At 37.8% G+C, this 22,893-nt stretch overlaps 1 protein-coding gene across 1 annotated transcript; it reads right to left on the reverse strand.

Annotated features, from left to right (window-relative positions):
* Positions 1-2,531: 2,531 nt before the first annotated feature.
* LOC309811106 (transcription factor BTF3-like) lies at positions 2,532-3,176 on the reverse strand. Its single transcript, XM_082633692.1, has one exon. The coding sequence runs from the start codon at positions 3,136-3,138 to the stop codon at positions 2,653-2,655; it is 486 nt and encodes a 161-aa protein (XP_082489818.1). The 5' UTR covers positions 3,139-3,176; the 3' UTR covers positions 2,532-2,652.
* Positions 3,177-22,893: the final 19,717 nt, after the last annotated feature.

The raw sequence follows: 22,893 nt of genomic DNA on the forward strand, positions 1-22,893 counted from the left end.
TAAACTGTGTGAGCAGACAGCAGGGAGCAAGCTAGGCCCACACTACCTGGGTTTTATTTTGGGAATCCCAAACCAATTCCTTTGGCAAGCAGTGCTTACGGAACAGGTGCTAACTTGTACAACCGTTTAGAGACAAACATCAACCTTGATATCGGAGCCATACCCCCTCGTGAAACTGGAGCTTTTATCTCTAGGTTGGAAGCATTTTGGAGGCACCACCATTAGGGAGCTTGGCTCCTGCCTCCACAGCAGCCTCTGGGTGTGCACATCTGGCTGTGCTTCTGCTCCTGTATTCCTTAATATATCACATATTTTCCATCTTCCAGAAATTCATCAAGGTTAATGGTTTACGTATGTCTCTGCCTCATTGGAGAACTGTTATAAATTTCTTACCCTTGGTACTTCTAAATTTTATTTCAATGGGATTTGTGGAAGAAGAGATATATGTATGTGCAACCTGTCATCTTGAACCAGAAGCCTCACTTCCTCAGTTTCAAAGTCCTCTCCCCCTAGCCTGCTCTCTGCCACTTCTCTGACATTTATTTGTCCCAGTTAGTTCTGCCTTCTTTTCTTTTATTCCTCCCTGAAGGTTGATGCTCCATCCTTGTCTATCTCCTCTTTTTCTTCTGTTTGTTTTCTGTGGATGATTTTCACTCACTCCCATGGATTTAACTATCACTTTAAGCCAATGAACCACTATACATGACAGCTCTTCTCTCTCTTCTGGACTCCAGTTTTGTGTTCTCTACTCACTACTGTCATTAATACCATTTTATTTTTTTTTCATCCAATCAGGAAATGGCATACAATCAATTCTATTTTAATTAATCAGTTAATTAATTAACTGGTGAATGCTTAAAGGATCTAGAACTGGTTTTAAGATAATCTTTCTACTACACCATAGTATTTCCCATTTACTTTTCACAAGTTCAATAACTGATGACTTATTTGCTCATGTTGGTGTGAGGTCAACCCTGGGGCTTATCTTTACAAAAATTTTTATATAACTTATTTTCCAGTAATACAATATTTTCAAACTTCACATATGTCTCCCTCTCAAAAATTGGTTCTTTGCTTGAGAGGAGCAAAGAACCACACCTGTTTTCAGTTTCCAGTTACAATACAGCATTGTAATTCTATTTCTAATTTCAGTTATTATAATCAAACTTCTGTTATATCAAGTTTTTGAAGCTAAACACTCAAAGCAGAAGTTTTCACTTACCTAATTGACTACCAATACAAGAGTAGATTCAATCCATCTGTCCCTAAGTGGATATGTGTATCTCTGCCAGTCTGCCCTTTGTTTTGGGTTTAAATTACCCTTTTTAAGCCTGATTTCTCATGGAAGAAGAGCTAATAACATTTACTCTTCTAGTCTGAGCATTTCAACTATAATAACTTTTGATACTAGGCATAGATTCTATCCAATCTGTCAGGATGAGGAAAAGCTTCAAATTAGCTAAGATACCCCACAACTATAGATTCTTTAGGTGCTGAAAAACAAATAAACAACAAAAAAAAGGTTTTTTGTCCACACTGACCCCTAATAAAGTGGTGTAGTGTAGACAGTGTTAGCTCTTGTTCCAGCTCTAATCACTAATGGGTGCAGCCAACCTGCCCCCACAATCAAGGGTTCCAAGAATGGTCACTCACATATTCTCCCAATTACATCATAAAACCTTTCTTACATTTGAGAAACTGTAGGCAGATGGAATTTTCACAGATTTGGAATCATATGTCAACCTTTCCCTGGTTATTCTAAATAGAAAACACCTCATATGAATAATAGTAGTAATATTAATAAGAGCTAAAGTATTTTGAGGGCTAGGCACTACTCTAAGCTCGTTACATAGACTATTCCATTTAATCTTTGCAATAACTTTTTGGGTAGTTCTTATTATTACTCCATAAAGAATTGAGGCTTAGAAAAGTTAAATGTCTTGCCCAAACAGTTTCCCCAGTTCATAAATGATAGAACAGCAACTTGAACACAGGCAGTCTGGTAACAGAGCACACTTTTTTAACCACTAGGCAAGGATATCAAACAAATTTCATCTTGTATGTCAACTGTGATTGATAGTGACTACATGGAATAACTGTTGAAAAAACTTGGTCACCAGACTCCAGGTGACAGAGTGCCAAAATGAGCAATGATGTCAACTATGAGCACGTTAAATTTGTGGACCTTTTTCTACGTACTTGCCCTCCTGGGATATGTGAAAGGGAGAGAGAGAGAAAGGTTGACTGACTGATTATTGACCTGTGTATTTATAAACAACTCTCATAAAAAAGCATTATTTAGGTTAGAGAAAGTCACAGAATGTACCAAACCCTACTAGCAATTTGTCTTTCTCTATGTTAGCTTATAAGAAAAAGCTACTAGTGATTTGAATATTTTCTTTTTTGGAAACTTTATTAACCTTTGTTTCAAACTTTATTCCCAGGCTTTGTCAGCTTAATTAGCTGCAAAGAATGACATTGTATTAAGCAAAAACTGAAAAGAGCTGCAGTATCCAGGGGCTTGGGCTTAAAAATATTAGAGATTTAGATTTTATCAGATCCATAAACAAAATTTTAAAAAGCAGTCATAATATAAAATAGCAGCTCCCAGTAACTTCTTCAAGATTTATCTTCTTCAGAAGTTGACTCAATTCAGTTTGCTTCATTCTTGGAAGTCTCATCAAAATTCTCCACAAGATCTGGAACTTCATCATCATCATCCTCTCCAGTAGCAAGTGGTGCTTTTCCATCCACAGATTGTTTGGGCAGAGCTTCAGCCAGTCTCCTTAAACTGGTCAGACTGTCTGCGCCAAGCTGGTTTAAGATGCTGGGTAGCATTTCTGTCAGCTGCTTTGTCTCAGCATGGCCTGTAATGGTGAAAGTGTTTGCTGCCAGAGATGCCTGAACTTTAGGGATGTTAAAGTGAATCACTGTTCCTTTGTTTGTGAACATATTCACCTCTTCAATACCAGAGATACTGTTCACCCCTAACTTCTTTAAAGAGAACTGACGTTTTCTATAGTCTTCTGTGGCTGTTCTATGAACCACCTTCTTTCTGCGAGCAGTTCCTTTCCCACCAATGCACACTTGTGCCTGCAGTTTGGCGAGTTTCTCTTGGTTCATGATAGCTTCTTTCATCTTGTTGGAGCAGAAATGGGGCCGCACAGGGGACTAGGGTTGGCGATCAGGGGGTCTCGGGCAGACCAGCTAAGGTGCACACACGCAAGGACGCAAGATGGCAGCTAGAGCGATATGAATTTTTGTTCTACTTTATTTTCCTTCTCCCACACACTTATGGAGTTTTTTGTTTTTGTTTTTTAATGAAAGAAGTAGCATAAGGGGGAAAGATAAGAGACAAGATGCTTAGAAAACCATCCCTTGGATGATTGAATCAACTGGTTCAATTCCAAGGATATTTCCCAAAAAACAGAGAAGATTTTAATTTTCTTTTCACAAGGCTCAGATAGCGGTAACTTGTATAGACAATTAAGACCTAAATGTAGTGGGATAATACTTCTGTGGTATTCACCCATGTTCCTTTTTTCCTTCCAGAATTTCTTGCTTTCCTTTCCCCTAATTTGAGCAGATCGTCTGCTCCATGTTCCTTGACTTAGGGTTGATTTAAGGAAAGTTTTCCTAGTTGTTGTTAAAGAGATTTTTTTTTTAATTGAAGGTAATCTGACTTTTATCCAGACTAGAAAATCTTTTTTCCATTAGGGGAGATGGAGAAAGATGGAACGAAGGTCAAATGAGAGCAAAAACCTCCCTGGATCCCAGAGAAAGGATCTTGTACCCCACTTCTCAGAGGGAAAGCCCAAGGGAGAAAGATCTGAGTGTTTATGGAGCACTGAAACAAAAGGTACCTGGTTCCTAGGAAAAGCTTCCAGAAACAACAAACTGTCTATACTTGTTCTAAGAGTTGTTTATAGATACACACGTCAATAATCAGTCTGTCGGTCTGTCTTTCTTTCTCTAGGTAGACAAGTACCTAGAAAGGGAAAGGCTCTGTGACACCTTTAGTTGAAGAGACCATGAACAGCCTCACAGAGATGGCTGAGAGAAGCAGAAAGATTCCTTGCTCCTATGAGTGATACAGAATCAGGAAAAAGAGCCCTCACAACCAAAGAAAGTATGCCTAGGGAGCTGAGGACATCTTGGCAGCAAACCAAGTGGAGTGATAACTTAGGACAAATTAGAAGAGTAGATATCTCATTTGCTATCTCCATGCAAATATGACAGAGAGACCACATGGATCCCCTCCCCCAATGTCTTTTATCCTCTCCAAATTCTTAGATATATTCTTAAATATATATCCTAAAGAAATGTGAAGGAGGGGAAATCCCAAATTAATGGAAATATTCTACCCCACTATAAGAGAAAGAGAGTGCAACATAGAGAGTAAGCTGAATTATATAAAAAGTTTAAACATATATATGTATTTTTTAATATATTTATTTATTTATTTATTTTTGGCTGCATTGGGTCTTCGTTGCTGCATGCAGGCTTTCTCTAGTTGTGGCGAGCAGGAGCTGCTCTTTGTTGCGGTGTGCAGGCTTCTCATTGTGGTGTCTTCTCTTGTTGCGGACCACAGGCTCTAGGCACGTGGGCTTCAGTAGTTGTGGCACATGGGCTCAGTAGTTGTGTCTCGCGGGCTCCAGAGCACAGGCTCAGTAGTTGTGGCACATGGGCTTAGTTGCTCCACGGCATGTGGGATCTTCCTGGATCAGGGCTCAAATCTGTGTCCCCTGTATTGGCAGGAGGATTCTTAACCACTGTGCCACCAGGGAAGCCCTAAACTTATATTGTTACACTCAATTTTATAGTCAGAGATTCATCCTGACTACATCTATTTTTACAATCTAAGAAGTGATTAGGAAGAAGGGGTGTTCATAGTAATTAATGGTAAGATAATTTCTTACCTTATAGTGACTGAATACAAGTTAGATACAAAGAAGTAAAATTAAATTTATATATTAATCAAGTAATCTAATAAGGTAATAATAGATTACAAGAGTGTGAAATCATATTCATGATGAAGTGGAGCCCACATCACTCAAGGACATAAACATCAGACCAAACCAGGCAATGAAAGGTTTCAATGAGAATCCATCACAGAAGGGACTGTAGTTTGTTTAATCTTGCCTTTCTATACTATGTTCTATATCCTATACCATGTCAAATACTTAAGGGCTAATGCAAACATTTTCTAAACCTAAACTTCCAAACAAGAGAAAGTTTACTTCCCAACTATAACTGGGTAAGTCCATTTAAAGGAATTCTTACTCAGGTCACAAGTGTCTGCTTAAGAAATCAAAGTAATAAATTATTGAATAACACGCCTGTGGCATGTGCAAATACACATACTTCAGGTACCAACACACTCACACAGAATAATTTAACAAGCTCTGCCTACAGAGCCAAGGCAGAGAGAAGGGGGACTCAACTGTCAAGCATATTTTCGACCAACCAAATTCCTGCAGATGATTCCAAATAGTCAGGCCAAAGAAAACAGCTATCCTTGCCTAGCTGGAAGAGATTGCTTAGAGCCAGTAAAACTGCTAAGTACTACTTGGTTGCCAGGGGAAAAAAAAGTGAATTTGTTAAGCTTTGAAAGCAGGGACTCAATTTTGTTTAAAATATCCACTCACCAAAAAGAGTCTTTAAAAAGCAACGTAGTATTCAGGCATTTTGACACTTGCGCTTTTTCTAAGGACACAGGAACATGTTACAGATAACCTAAGTTCTTAAGGATGCAAAATTTTGATAATGTACTCAACTACAGAGTAAAGAGCTTTGCTGAGACTCTGGCTTAGGTGAGCTCATCTCTAGATACAATCATGAGATAGAGTCTCCTCCTCAGTAAGCCATGACTCTTTCATCATAATGGGCATCTGGCTATCTTCTAATTGATTGTGTGAGGGTCTCTTGCTTCAAATGGCCCACCTAGGTATTCATACTATATGCAGTATTCATGTTCTGAAGCTGGATCAGGTGGAACGTGATATTAAAATATTTACAGTGGTACTTTAAATATTTAAAGTGGTACTTCTCAAACTTTCTTACTGAAATAATTTTAAGGACAAGGAAAGTAAGAACTCTATAGGCAGACCCAAGAGTTTTCATCCACATGTTGAATTTCTTTGAATCCATTTTTTGTTTTTGACAATTCATGTGGATATCTTGCTCTATTCCACATTTTTGTAATATACTTTAATGTAAATATAATAGAGGGTAAATTTTCTGTCTCAGAAAGACGTATTGTGTTGACCCTGTGATTTCAAGCATTCATCAATACATCAAGACTACAAACTAGCTTGGAAAGCAAGGCTTTTGGGTCATTTTAAATTATTAGAGGTTTAATCACAGTCTTTGAAGAAAGCATGGATAAAATAGGTTGTAAGTGTAATTGCTACTGATATGATTGAAAAAATATATATTCATTTTTAAAGATTTAAATACTGATATTTACAGAATATTACATATTAATAAACATATCCCAGTTTCTTCAGTAGCACAAATGACTTGCAATTACTGGTTAAAATTTTTGAAAATACAAAGAACAAGGGTGATACAGACTATCCTTGTAAATCTGGTATCTTTTCAATTCCCTTTTAGAAGTACATGCATTTATTCCATGATTCCTTATCCCTGGGGCCGGTTCTCAGTCAAGAGACAACCATCTTACTCAATAAAACAAATTCTAATGAGTTGTAACTGCTAATTGATTAATATATTTAAATTAAAAAATTGTAATTATTGTGTGATTCTGGTTTTAAAAGTCACTTAAATTATTAAATTAAATAAATATGAAAACAGTAAATAAAATCCCACCTTGCCATGGAAATTTTGTAGACATTTATCTTTCCAGGTAGATAAAGATCTAAAATTTCACATTCTGTTTCGAAAATTTTTTCAAATTGTGTGTTGAACTTTTAACAAGGGCATCCCAGGGTCAATGTCTTAAGGCAAGGAATGTCTCTAATAGGGCAAGTCAGTAGATGAGAAATTTGGAGACAAGCATGCCTTTTGGTCGACCTCAAATTAGGCAACCTGTCTCCCCATTAGAAATGTAGATAGGACTGTATATGGGAGAAGAGGTTCATTGGAAAATAAGATGACAGTGATAAATTCAGAAAAGTTAGTATCTTCAGAGTAAACACATACAACAATGATAATATAAGAATTAAAGTAAAAATGACAATGAAGGAAAAGTAATTATCTTATTTTGTTCTATAATATCTCTACCTTTCAATACCATATGGAAGGTTTTATTATCATCCCTATGGCTCAGTCTACATCATGGCTCTGTGGTCCATAGGTACTTTTTCCTTTGTGGTACTCTTCCTTTTTAAGAAAACATTAAAAATTATATTTTATGACTGCAGTGGAATAAAGGAAAATATAATACAGGCTGGATTCCATTATTATATATCCATTATTATCATATTCATTTTTTCTCCTGATTTTAAGAGAAATTAAAATTAAAATCTTTTTGTGGACCCCTAAAAGTATTGTAGGCATGAGGTACTACTGTGCCTACTGGCTAATATATGTCAACCCTGCCTATGGCAGATAATGCGAGTTAATCCACAAAAGCTATTCACCTCTTCTTCTAGAATAATGAAACCCCCAGTTTTTAGCCAGGCACATGGCCATCCAAGATAAAGTCTACAGTTCCCAGCCTCCCTTGCAGCTATGTGCAGCCAGATATCAAGTTTCATCAATGGAACGTGAGCAATGGTCACAACTTCCAGGTCGTGTTCTTTTTCCCTGCATCTGGAATTCAGTAGTGGTAAGAGTGAGTCATTCAGGGGACTTCCCTGGTGATCCAGTGGTTAAGACTTCGCCTTCCAATACAGGTGGTGTGGGTTCAATCCCTGGTCAGGGCACTAAGATCCCACATGCCTCATGGCCAATAAACCAAAATATAAAACAGAAGCAATACTATAACAAATTCAATAAAGATTTTAAAAATGGTCCACATCAAAAAAAAGAAAAAAAAATCTTTAAAAAAAAGAGTGAGTCATTCAGGCTATGGAAATGGGGACAACACTCTAGGGACACTGGAACAATCAGACAGCAAGAGCCTGGGTCTCTGATGTCTCATGGAGCCTTGATGACTTCCCAGAGCAGTCACAATACCAGCCCAGATTTTATATGAATGAGAAATAAATTTCTATTCAGTTCTATTCAGTTTAAGTCTGAATAGACTTTGGGGACTTGGTTACATGCAGCCAAACCTATATTCAAATAGAATCACCTTTCACACTGAGGAAACTGAGGCACAGATGTGATTTTTCTCAATGTGATTTAGTACAAACTAAAACATAGCAAAGGTCAATCCTGACCTATCCATATTCAAAACCTATGCTCTATTCACTGCCTTCCCATATTGTCTTCTCCCTTCAGAGAAGCAAAAAGCATGGAGAACAAAGCAACTATGAGAGGAAGAAGAAGATTATAAACTTTATGAAGCAATAAGTGTCATCAAAAGATAATCCAAAAAAAGACAAATGGAAAGAAAAAAAATGAAACAAATTCAATGTGAATTTTTGCCAGAATCACATGACGTGGCAATTTGCATTATGACTACTTACAGGAAGTATTAGAAACTTTCTAAGAAAGGAACAGTTCACATAAATGATGGATTCAGTACATTTTGCTTAATTGTCAGTTTTGACGATAAGTATATATATTTTTGCTCGTATAATTTCTGATTTTAACTGACACAAAGCATGACACTGAGGTTAGAGTCCACAAAACGTACCTGGAAAAAGCATCTTAGTAAGAAATATTTCCAGAGATTGGTTCCAGATGGCGGAGTAGAAGGATGTGTGTCCACTCCCTCTTGTGAGAGCACCAGAATCACAACTAATGGCTGAACAATCATTGACAGGAAGACACCAGAACTCACCAAAAAAGATACCCCACATCCAAAGACAGGAAAAGCCACAATGAGACAGTAGGAGGGGTGCAATCACAATAAAATCAAATCCCATAACTGCCGGGTGGGTGACTCACAAACTGGAGAACAATTATACCATAGAAGTCCACCCACTGGAGTGAAGGTTCTGAGCCCCACATCAGGCTTCCAAACCTGGGGATCCGGCAACAGGAGGAGGAATTCCCAGAGAATCAGACTTTGAAGTGTGGTGGGATTTAATTGCAGTACTTTGACAGGACTGGGGGAAACAGAGACTCTACTCTTGGAGGGCACACACAAAATAGTGTGTGCATTGGGACCCAGGGGGAAGGAGCAGTGACCCTATAGGAGACTGAATCAGACCTACCTGCTAGTGTTGGAGGGTCTCCTGCAGAGGCGGAGGCTGGCTGTGACTCACCACAGGGACAAGGACAGTGGCAGCAGAAATTCTGGGAAATACTCCTTGGTGTGAGCCCTCCCCGAGTCCACCATTAGCCCCACCAAAGAGCCAGGTAGGCTCGAGTGCTGGGTCGCCTCAGGCCAAACAACCAACAAGGAGGGAACCCAGCCCCATCCATCAGTAGACAAGGAGATTAAAGTTTTACTGAGCTCTGCCCACCAGAGCAACAGCCAGCTCTACCTACCACCAGTCCCTCCCATCAGGAAGCTTGCACAAGCCTCTTAGATAGCTGCATCCACCAGAGGGCAGACAGCAGAAGCAAGAGCAACAACAATCCTGCAGCCTGTGGAAAGAAAACCACATTCACAGAAAAACAGACAAAAGGAACAGGCAGAGGACTATGTATCAGATGAAGGAACAAGATAAAAGCTCAGAAAAACAACTAAATGACGTGGAGATAGGCAACCTTCCAGAAAAAGAATTCAGAATAATGATAGTGAAGATGATCCAGGACATTGGAAAAAGAATGGAGGCAAAGATAGAGAAGATGCAAGAAATGTTTAACAAAGACCTAGAAGAATTAAAGAACAAGCACCTAGAAGAATTAAAGAACAAACAGAGATGACCAATACAATAACTGAAATGAAAAATACACTAGAAGGAATCAGTAGCAGAATAATTGAGGCAGAAGAATGGATAAGTGACCTGGAAGACAGAATGGTGGAATTCACTGCTGCAGAACAGAATAAAGGAAAAAGAATGAAAAGAAATGAAGACAGCCTAAGAGACATCTGGGACAACATTAAATGTACCAACATTCTTATTATAGGAGTCCCAGAAGGAGAAGAGAGAGAGAAAGGGCCCAAGAAAATATTTGAAGAGATTATAGTTGAAAACTTCCCTAATATGGGAAAGGAAATAGCCATCCAAGTCCAGGAAGCACAGAGAGTCCCAGGCAGGATAAACCCAAGGAGAAACACACCGAGACACATGGTAATAAAATCGACAAAAATTAAAGACAAAGAAAAATCATTAAAAGCAACAGGGGAAAAATAACAAATAAATACAAGGGAACTCCCATAAGGTTAACAGCTGATTTCTGAGCAAAAACCCTATAAGTCAGAAGTGAGTGGCACAATATATTTAAAGTGATGAAAGGGAAAAACCTACAACCAAGATTACTCTACCCAGCAAGGATCTCATTCAGATTTGACAGAGAAATCAAAACTTTTACAGACAAACAAAAGCTAAGAGAATTCAGCACCACCAAACCAGCTATACAACAAATGCTAAAGGAACTTCTCTAAGTAGGAAACACAAGAGAAGAAAAGCACTGACAAAAACAAACCCAAAACAATGAAGAAAATGGTGACAGGAACATACATATGGATAATTACCTTAAATGGGAGTGGACTAAATGCTCCAACCAAAAGACACAGGCTCGCTGAAAGGATACAAAAAAAAGACCCATATATATGGTGTCTACAAGAGATCCACTTCAGACCTAGGGACAAATACAGACTGAAAGGAGGGGATGGAAAAAGATATTCTATGAAAATGGAACTCAAAAGAAAGCTGGAGTAGCAATACAAATATCAGATAAAATTGACTTTAAACTAAAGAATGTTACAAGAGACAAGGAAGGCCACTACATAATGATCAAGAGATCAATCCAAGAAGAAGATATAACAATTATAAATATATATACACCCAACATAGGAGTACCTCAATACATAAGGCAAATGCTAACAACTAAAGAGGAAATTGACAGTAATACAGTAATAGTGGGGGGCTTTAACACCTCATCTATGCCAATGGATAGATCATCCAGACAGAAAATTAATAGGGAAACACAAGCTTTAAATGACACAATAGACCAGACAAATTTAATTGATATTTATAGGACATTCCATCCAAAAATAGCAGACTACACTTTCTTCTCAAGTGCTCATGGAACATTCTACAGGATAGATCCCACCTGGGGTCACAAATCAAGCCTTGGTAAATTTAAGAAAATTGAAATCATACCAAGCATCTTTTTCTCTCACAACGTTATGAGATTAGAAATGAATTACAAGGAAAAAAACATAAAAGAACACAAACACATGGAGGCTAAACAATATATTACTAAATAACCAAGAGATCACTGAAGAAATCAAAGAGGAAATCAAAAAATCCCTAGAGACAAATAACAACAAAAACACGATGATCCAAAACCTATGGGATGTAGCAAAAGCAATTCTAGAGCGAAGTTGATAGCAATATAATCCTGCTTCAAGAAACAAGAAAAATTTCAAATAAATAATCTAACCTTACACCTAAAGGAACTAGGGAAAGAAGAACAAACAAAACCCAAAGTTAGTAGAAGGAAAGAAACCATAAATATCAGAGCAGAAATAAATGAAATAGAAACAAGGAAAACAACAGCAAAGATCAATAAAACTAAAAGCTGGTTCTTTGAGAAGATAAACAAAGTTGATAAACCTTTAGACAGACTCATCAAGAAAAAGAGGGAGAGGAGTCAAATCAATAAAATCAGAAATGAAAAAGGAGAAGTCACACGGACACTGCAAAAATACAAAGCATCCTAAGAGACTACTATAAGCAACTCTATGCCAATAAAATAGACAACCTGGAAGAAATGGACAAATTCTTATAAAGGTATAACGTTCCAAGACTGAACCAGGAAGAAATAGAAAATATGAACAGACCAATCACAAGTAATGAAATTTAAACTGTGATTAAAAATCTTCCAACAGGGCTTCCCTGGTGGCGCAGTGGTTGAGAGTCCGCCTGCTGATGCAGGGGACGCGGGTTCATGCCCCGGTCTTGGAAGATCCCACATGCCGCAGAGCGGCTGGGCCAGTGAGCCATGGCCGCTGAGCCTGCACGTCTGGAGCCTGTGTTCTGCAATGGGAGAGGTCACAGCAGTGAGAGGTCCACGCACCGCAAAAAAAAAAAAAAAAAAAAAAAACTTCCAACAAACAAAAGTCCAGGACCAGATGGCTTCACAGGTGAATTCTATCAAGCATTTAGAGAAGACTTATCACCCATCCTTCTCAAACTCTTCCAAAAAATTGCAGAGGAAGGAACACTCCCAAACTCATTCTACGAGGCTACCATCACCCTGATCACCCTGATACCAAAACCAGACAAAGATACTAGAAAAAAAGAAAATTACAGACCAATATTACTGATAAATATAGATGCAAGAGTCCTCAAGAAAATATTAGCAAACAGAAACCAACAACACATTAAAAGGATCATACACCATGTTTAAGTGGAATTTATCCCTGAGATGCAAGGATTCTTCAATATATGCAAATCCATCAATGTGATACACCATGTGAACTAACTGAAGAATAAAAACCATATGATCATCTCAATAGATGCAGAAAAAGCTTTTGACAAAATTCAACACCCATTTATAATAAAAACTCTCCAGAAAGTGGGCATAGAGGGAAACTACCTCAACAACATAATAAAGACCATATATGACAAATCCACAGAAAACATCATTCTCAATGGTGAAAAACTGAAATCATTTCTCTAAAATCAGGAACAAGACAAGGGTGTCCACTCTCACTACTATTATTCAACGTAGTCTTGGAAGTCCTAGCCATGGCAATCAGAGAAGGAAAAGAAATAAAAGGAATACAAATTGGAAAAAAAGAAGTAAAACTGTCACTGTGCAGATGACATGATACTATACATAAAGAATCCTAAAGATGCCACCAGAAAACTACTAGAGCTAATCAATGAATCTGGTAAATTTGCAGGATACAAAATTAATGCACAGAAATCTCTGGCATTCCTATACACTCACAATGAAAGATCAGAAAGAGAAATTAAGGAAATAATCCCTTTCACCATTGCAACAAAAAGAATAAAATACCTAGGAATAAACATACCTAAGGAGGTAAAAGACCTGTATGCAGAAAACTGTAAGACACTGCTGAAAGAAATCAAAGATGACACAAACGGACAGAGAGATATACCATGTTCTTGGATTGGAAGAATCAATATTGTGAAAATGACTATACTACCCAAAGCAATCTACAGATCCAATGCAATCCCTATCAAATTACCAATGGCATTTTTTACAGAAGTAGAACAAGAAATCTTAAAATTTGTAGGGAGACACAAAAGACCTCGAATAGCCAAAGCAATCTTGAGGGGAAAAAAACAGAGCTAGCGGAATCAGACTCCCTGACTTCACACTATATTACAAAGCTACAGTAATCAAGACAATATGGTACTGGCACAAAAACAGAAATATAGATCAATGGAACAGGATAGAGCGCACTCAGAGATAAACCCACGCACCTATGGTCAACTAATCTATGACAAAGGAGGAAAGGATATACAATGGAGAAAAGGCAGTCTCTTCAATAAGCGGTGCTGGCAAAACTGGACAGCTACATGTAGAAGAATGGAATTAGAACACTCCCTAATACCATACACAAAAATAAACTCCAAATGGATTAGAGACCTAAATGTAAGACCGGACACTATAAAACTCTTAGAGGAAACCATAGGAAGAACAGTCTTCGACATAAATCACAGCAAGATCCTTTTTGACCTACCTCCTAGAGTAATGGAAATAAAAACAAAAATAAACAAATGGGACCTAATGAAACTTAAAAGCTTTTGCACAGCAAAGGAAACTATAAACAAGACGAAAAGACAACACTCAGAATGGGAGAAAATATTTGCAAATGAATCAACGGACATAGAATTAATCTCCAAAATATACAAGCAGCTCATGCAGCTCAATATTAAAAAAACAAGAAACCCAATCAAAAAATGGGCAGTAGACCTAGATAGACATCTCTCCAAAGAAGAGAAACAGATGGCCAAGAGGCATGTGAGAAGCTGCTCAACATCACTAATTATTAGAGAAATGCAAATCAAAAGTACAGTGAGGTATCACTTCACACCAGTTAGAATGGGCATCATCAGAAAATGTACAAACAACAAATGCTGGAGAGGGTGTGGAGAAAAGGGAACACTCTTGCACTGTTGATGGGAATGTAAATTGATACAGCCACTATAGAGAACAGTATGGAGGTTCCTTAAAAAACTAAAAGTAGAATTACCCTATGACCCAGCAATCCCACTCCTGGGCATATACCCAGAGCAAACCATAATTCAAAAGGACACATGCACCCTAATGTTCATTGCACCACTATTTACAATAGCCAGGACATGGAAGCAACCTAAATGCCCATTGACAGATGAATGGATAAAGAAGATGTGGTACATATATACAATGGAATATTACTGAGCCATAAAAAGAAAGAAATTGGGTCATTTGTAGAGACTTGGATGGACCTAGAGACTGTCATACAGAGTGAAGTACATCAGAAAGAGAAAAACAAATATCGTATATTAACGCATATATGTGGAATCTAGGAAAATGGTACAGATGAACCGGTTTTCAAGGCAGAAATAGAGACACAGATGTAGTGAATAAATATATGGACGCCAAGGGGGAAAGTGGGGGGGGTGTTGGTGGTGGAATGAATTGGGAGATTGGGATGGACATATACACACTAATATGTATAGACTAGATAACTAATAAGAACCTGCTGTATAAAAATAAATAAAATTAAATTTAAAAAAATTTTCCAAATACAGATCCAGTTGTTTCCTTCTAACCCTCATGATATAGGTTCATCCCTTCTGAGTACATTTTTGCCTTATCAGTGTGTTCATTAGGGTAAACAGGATCCCTGCCCAAACAACTACTTCTGTTCTTTGAATACACGAAACAGTCTAGTTACTAACTGAATTTCACTTTTTAAAAAGTAAGATCTTTCATATATACACCTGAGTCTTGGGTCTTTTCGTTCAAAGCAGCCAGAAAGAAAACAAAGTTTTCTACTATTGTATAAAAGCCATATTCTATTTAAAAGGGAGTCTTTCAATGAGTCTGAGATGGGCACGGGGGTTCTTCCATTCCTTGTTCATTAGTGTAAACAAAATGAAAGAACACAGATGTCACTTGCTCCCTGGGGAATCTTACTTTATTTAGGCAAGTCCAGATCACCTTAGAAGTCTTGTAAAAAACTGAGTTTCTCCCTCACATATATATACTTGGAATATGCAGCATTCAGCTATATTTACTATATTTCCAATAATGAATATTTTCAAACCTCCAACTTTTTTTTCATTTTAGATATAGCAATAGGAGTATCACCAGAAGACTTACATTGTGATTATATATTTTTATCTCCTAATATCAAAGCTGATCCACAAAGAGAGAAAACCTCTAACCGAAGTCTATCATTGCCCATCCTGTCACAAAGACTGTCTGGTGGCCAGAGCCAGAGCTTGGTAAAGGAATGAGAGGCAAAGATACTCTTCTCTCCAGGAGTAGCCTCCAATGTGGCATTAAGGAAGATAATTTGTTATAGTGTGGGGAAAAATATTAGAACTTTATCTTTTATCTAAGCAATAAGGAAGTAACTACACTTTATTACATGGATCAACAACATTCCCCTTATTCAGTCAGTATGCAGAGACTTCTGCCACATGTAATGAGCAAGATATCTAGAAATACAAAAGGGACTAGTTGCAAAACACATCAGGGGTGACAGCAATGTACTGCCTCATGTGCTTGTTTCCAGTGTATTCTATTATGTTATAATTTTCGTGGATCCAGTTAAATGAATTAAAAAATTATTGGGTTTTGAATGAATCTATCCTCACAAAATGTCAAGTAGATTAAAAAGTTTCAGCAAATAACCCATGGATTGAAAAATGCTAGTAATTTAAGTACAACCAAACCACCAGAAAATGGCAAAATCAATATTTCAGCTCCTAGTATTATTTTTTAATCAGCCACATTATATATTTTTTAAAAATCATCTAGTCCTGTGTAAAAAGATCTGTTTGAAAACTTCAAAATTATCAAGAACGCTATTTGAAATACGGGTTTTCTTTCATTATTTTTAACAACGAACAGCCATAATTTTCATCACACAATGAGCTACAATGAGTCTCATGTTAAGGCACATTGTACTTTAAGATATTAACTCATGATGTAAGCATGTAAAATATAGTGTAATCATTTTTTCAGCAATGTTTAAAGCCATGCTATCCTCAAGCCACCAGTTTATAACATTTTACTAAACTTAATGATCAGTATTTAGGAGCCACTTCTGTGATTCATTAGTTAATAGTGAAAGCCATATACAATTGGGGAAACACTTTGTCTTCCTAATAAAAATGTATGATACAATTTATAGAAATCAATATACTGAACAAGCTACAAAGCACTCCTTTATCAACAAATAGATTTGGAAGGTGCATAGAAAGCATTGTTAAAGATATGGCCAATCAACCATCAGATCACGTTATGAAGTATAAGAGGTTTGCTATGAATTGGATGAGCAGAGTAATATTCCCTCATGCACAGCTTATATTATCTGTCAGATTTTGTTTAAATGAAATACACAAAGAACTACTTCTTTTTATAAGCTATCAAAGGAAAGATGAAACAGAGAAGGTAGATTCTCAATAGTACAAAAATTCTTTAATAAAACGATGCTTTATACAACTGTATAATATAGTCATTGCCATTGCTGAAGCCACTGCCTCTACTAGAATATAAGACTTCAAGGTTAAGCTTACAGAGATAGCCCTGTACAAGGGACTGCTTCCTGCCTCATTCATAAGCCAAGTGTGGTAGCAAAGAAATGAAAGCCAGAGATGCCCTTCAAGACATAGGATGTCAAAAGTATGATAAGTTCTGTAGAAATAAGCCTTTTTAAAATAATGGAATTTTTAGAATATACTGCATGAGGTAGGAAAAATCAAGAAAGTCTTTGGCTCTCAAAGTTTTGCTTGTTAGCTCACGGCAAAGTTCTTAAAAGAACTGTCGAACTTAAAGACAGGATATAATTCTTTAAATGTGTAAAATTTGCCAAACTTTTTACTGTGATTACAATGACTGCTCATAGTGTCCTCCCAAGAGGATTTTTTAAAAATATAAACACATATAGTCTGTCTGTTGGATTTGAAGTTGGATGAGTGATTACTTTTCAAAAGCAAATCTTACAATGGAGACAGCACTTTGAAAAAGGTATTTGGAAATATTTTTACTCTTATAGAATTATATTACTAAAAAAAAAGTGTCATCTATTTTGAAAATGTCCCTATATCTTTTCTTCACATGTTGATTGGGCTGGAAAATGTCCAATACATTTAAAGTTCTTTCAAACAAAGACTTCTCAGTAAGTTTTGAACTCCTGTCAAAAATGTTAAAATATAACATTTTTTATTAGTTTACAAGAACTTATTAATGTCCGAGAATACAGAAATATGGTATACCAAATTTCATTAAAAGATTATATAATTGGAGAATGCTATTTAAAACATGAGTATCTTGATTTAGAAACACAGCCCAGATGTGCTACATTGGAGCCACATAGCTTCATGAAGTATCTATTTCTTACTATAACAGCCATTAAATCTGCCAGAAGATGCAGTAGGCATTAAAAGTACCAGAAGTGGGCTTCCCTGGTGGCACAGTGGTTGAGAGTCCCGCCTGCCGATGCAGGGGACACGGGTTCGTGCCCCAGTCCGGGAGGATCCCACATGCCGTGGAACGGCTGGGCCCGTGAGCCATGGCCGCTGAGCCTGCGCGTCCGGAGCCTGTGCTCCGCAAGGGGAGAGGCCACAACAGTGAGAGGCCCACGTACCGCAAAAAAAAAAAAAAAAAGTACCAGAAGTAACTTGAACTTAGAAGCTGACCACGGAAGAATCACTGCGTTGCAAAGGGTTAAACCAAGATTTTCAGTGTTAATGAGAAAGTTGATAGTAGCTACAGGAAACCTAAACCTGTATAGTCCTTTTAACTGTCATGCCCAAATGCTTGTGAAACTCTGAGGGCTTGCTTTAGTTTATTGGAAATCATTAAAATGGTGCACTCTCCCCAGCTGATATTAATAAGGCCACACCATTCTTGCTGCCTGCAATGCCTCTGTGTAATTCGCTGCTGCCCCCAATTATCTGTGGGAGATCTGCAGGCCTGTGGAGGGGGTTCCACATGGGCAGGCGCTTAATGAACAGACTGGCTTATAAACACAGGCTAATCTCTCCCACATGAACACCTGAGGAGGATCACAAGTGACAGCTGTTTAAATTTTCAGGGAAATTAATGACCCCTAAAGAGGCAGCGCTTATCAGGCTTGGAGTAGGTTTGATAGAGGAGAGTCACCATGGGGCAAAATGTTTAGAATCGTCCATAAGTGCCTCATTCTATGGCTTCATCTTGGGAACTTCTATTGACACGCTCTTTTCTATTAATGCTTGTGTTGGCAGAGCATCTTGGTTCAATCTGTTCCTGATATCGGGCTCCTACAGCCGCTAATGAGCATCTCCCCATCCTCAGATCGCAAGTCATTTAAAATGATTAGGACTGTGGTTGGCATCCTGACCACTTAGGGAAAATCCCATCAGACACATACATTTTTTCAGTCCACAAGGCTTTTGTAATGCATCAGCTCAGCCCCAGAGCTGGGCCTCGCAGAGGGAATGGGGAATAGACTGGCCACACTGTCTGGGGAATAGGGCAGACACAGGTAATTAAGTGCAGATTGGCCAAAGGGCCAGAAGTGACTTAAAAAACAGATCTAGATGGAAACAGCACATCGCAAAACTCAGTGCCCTCTTCTACTCATACACATATACCCCACCCCCTGCTCTGGTGTTTTATGGCTTTTATGTATCTTTACAACAGAACACACTACATTGTTCTCAGTTGTTTTTACATGCCACAGACCCCAGGATCACTTAACAGGAAGTAGTCTCATTTCCAAGGGGGGGGGGTGTTGCAGAGCCTAGTGTCATGTGAAAGGAGATATAATAGAGAGGCAGGCAGACAGATAGAGACAGAGACAAATAGAGATGAGAAACAGATACGCTGGCCTGTGAACAGTGTTAAAGTGGGAAGCCTTAGCTAAACTAAAATAGAGGAGGGGCTAGCAGTGTCAGGTAACAAAACAGAAGCACACTGTAAATATCTTCTGGGGAGTTAATTTCAGAAGGAAGAAGGGAATTTTATTAATATTAGAGAAGGTGAGATTAAACTTCTCTTCAAAACACACCATCGGATTTTTATGCAATTTTCTCAAATGGTTAAATAGCCAAATGTTCTACAGAGGTATGTAAGTATGCTCAAAATCAGGATCCATGGTGGAGAGGAAGGATCATTCTGCTTGGATAAGATGCTCATATATCTCTCTGGCTCATTTCAGTGGGAGTCTCCTATGTTTAGCTGAGATTTAAACTGGTCCTGGCACCTAGAATTCTGGAGTACCAGGTACTGACAATGTCACTCAGAAAAGACAACCTGATCTCTCAGATATATTCCTCTCCCCATGGAGAGGAAAAATGGCACATTTGCCTGCTTTTTCTATGAAGGAAACACTGAAGCCTGGACTATAAGCCTTTATTGCCGAGCTATTTTAGTCCTTTGTGAGGTTTTGCTAGTTATTTTAGCATTTACCTAAGGATAAATATTTTAAAATAAATAAATAGTCTTACAATTTGGTCCATTAAAAATGTACCTGTGTAAATTAGGAATGCAGACTAAAAAAAAGTATGCTAGCAACAAATGAACACATGTATGCAAACAACTTCTTCAGTATTACCATGTTTTATTGAGCTTTAGTCTTTTTCTATTCCTAGTGAAAATACATCCCAGATATGTTATTCAATTACTATAATATTTGTATTCCTATAACAGGCAGCAAACTTCATTTGATAAACATTTACATGTAGAAATAATCATAATTCATCTCTCTTTGTTATCAAGGGAAGAAAAGTAAGAAAAATCACTCTAATGTGAGCACAGAAGATATTGTTAGCAGGTAATATGACCGTTTCAGCAAAATACTAATGTTTACCAAATGTTCATTGAATACATAACAAACCATATCCTTAAATAATTGAGATCAGAGTTAGTAAGGTTTATATATTTCTTTGCTTGAAATTCTGTATTTTGAAAAAAGTATTTTCTGTATTGAAAAAATAAATCCTAATAAGTCATGAGTCAAAATCACAAATTTATTTTACATAATAGTCAAAAGCTAGTACATCACTAATAAAAACACACTCAAGCCTCCCCCTCTTATTCCTCTTATCCCATAGTTAAAAAAACCCAAAAACCAAAACTAACTTTTTTGCTTTACTCTATTATGTAAAATACTAGTTTTGGATTTTATTTTCATAAAAGCCCAAATGAACTTAGAGATTCAGAGATAATTATTCATCATCTTCTCAAACTCATTTAATAGTCCAAAGTAACATTACCCAAGGAAATGTTTTTCTGATTGAGAAAATAGAAAGCATAACAGACTTTTGCAAACCAAAGGTAAAAACAACCAGAAAAAGACTTTAATAAGATCAGCTTTGTTTAAAGTTTCTGTTTCAGGATAACATTTGGCTACATAGACTTGACAAAATCATTCTTTATCTACAGTGTTTCTATGTAAGGGTGGTAGAAGTGGACTCTTTCAAAAGAACAGAGGTAAAAAAAAAAAGACTGCTGGCGTATCAGCTTCTGGCCAGGGTATTCCTGAAAAAAAAGTCTTCATTTTTGTTATCTTCAGGGAGTGAAACTCTGGCTAGAGCAGCAATTGACTTCACTCCTCTCTTTTGGGAGCAAAACCAATGATAGAAACATGGTTAACCATTTGTTCCTAGAATTCTCATGAATGTTTAGGTCCCAGTGTGGACAAAGAAGAAGAACATAGAACTCTAGGTGGGGAGGAGGAAGTCAAACTTTCCAGATTCAAACCCTGGCTTCTTCACTTTCAAGCAAGTTGCTTCTATGTCTGTTTACTCATTCATAAAATGGGAATAATAAATGTGGTAGACCACTATTTTATCCAACCACTAATATTTCTGATTCTTTTCCTGCCAGGCACCTGAAATGACTGTACATCTCTGCCCCTTGCCATTAGACATGGCCAGGTGACTTGCTTTGCCCTGGTGTGACACTTCTGGACAGAAGCATTTAAAAGCTGGTACATGGGGCTTCCCTGGTGGCGCAGTGGTTGAGAGTCCGCCTGCTGATGCAGGGGACACGGGTTTGTGCCCCGGTCCAGGAAGATCCCACATGCCGCGGAGTGGCTAGGCCCATGAGCCATGGCCGCTGAGCCTGTGCATCCGGAGCCTGTGCTCCACAATGGGAGAGGCCACAACAGTGAGAGGCCCACGTACCGAAAAAAAAAAAATCTGGTACATGATTCTCCATCATTTATCCTCCCTGATGCAATAATTGTGGAAGCATGTGTCAAGATGGGGCACTTGACCTGGTTCCCTGAGTAACTATGATAAAGACTTCTACCTGCTAACCATAATTATACGTGAAGCGTCAGCATGAAGCATTAGGTGATGTTATCTCTGGATTTGGGGGTTACCTGTTACCACAGCATTGCCTAGCTTACCCTGACAGAATAATCCTACCTGGTTCATAACATTTTTGTTAAGGATAAACTGAGTATAAATCACTTAGAAAAACACCTAGAACATTATAAATGCTTCATTTATTCATTATTCAGCAAATATTTATTGAGTACCTACCATGTACCAAATCCTATGCTAGGTGGAGGGAATATGATGAAAGCAAAAACAAAAAGTATCTGTTCACATGGTATTGACCATATACTGGGAAAAGCAATTGTTAGTTGAATGATGACACAAATATAAAATTGCAACTTTGCAAACCTGAATCCCTAAGGAGCAGATGGTACAAGAAAGCATATGAGATAATTGACAAAGGTAGGGAAGTCAGCAAAGGCTTCCTTGAGGATATAGCTTAGATCTGGAAATCACAGAGTGATGTTAATTTGGGAAAGTTGGGAAGGAAGAGCCTTCCTTGAGGAAGCAACTTGTATGCAAAGACCTGTGCAGGTGAGGTGCACGGTACCTACAAGAGACTAAAGGTCTCCAGCTGGAGTGGTGACTAAGGTAAAAAGAAGTACAAAATTAGGATAGAGGTTGGTAAGGGCCAGGCTTTATAGGCTAGTGAAGATTTGAGTCTTTATCAAGAAAACAATGGGGAGATGTTTTAAGTGGGAGAGGATTACATGTGGAAAGGTCACTCAGGCTGAAGAGTAGAGTGTGGATTATAAGGGTTATAAGAGGGCATGGTGAATACAGAGGTTAACCCGCTAAGAGGCTATTGCTAGAGTTCATGCCATAAATAATGAAAACTTGTAATAATATGGTGGTAATGGTGGTGGTAGAGATGGAGAGAAAAGATAGATTAGCTGGCTTTTAAAAATATATATCCTTTCACTTAATCTATTGTAAGCAAAAAAGAGATACATCTCAAGGTATTAGGTAACTTACAGAATTTCTAAAAGGGTCAAATCACCAAGATGTAATGCTCTACTGCCAGAAACATTGCAACAAAGAGAAACATCCAACCACACAACACTGATTGTTCTAGTGGAACTGTTCTAGTCACGGCCCTCAAGAGGCTAAGGACCAGATAGTACAACTCCTGCCACAGCTGCCCCAGAAAAACCAATCATCTCCTCAACATTCTTGC

The sequence above is a fragment of the Mesoplodon mirus genome (genome assembly GCF_964341445.2).
Source record: "Mesoplodon mirus genome assembly, chromosome: 10".
NCBI classification, from domain to species: domain Eukaryota; kingdom Metazoa; phylum Chordata; class Mammalia; order Artiodactyla; family Ziphiidae; genus Mesoplodon; species Mesoplodon mirus.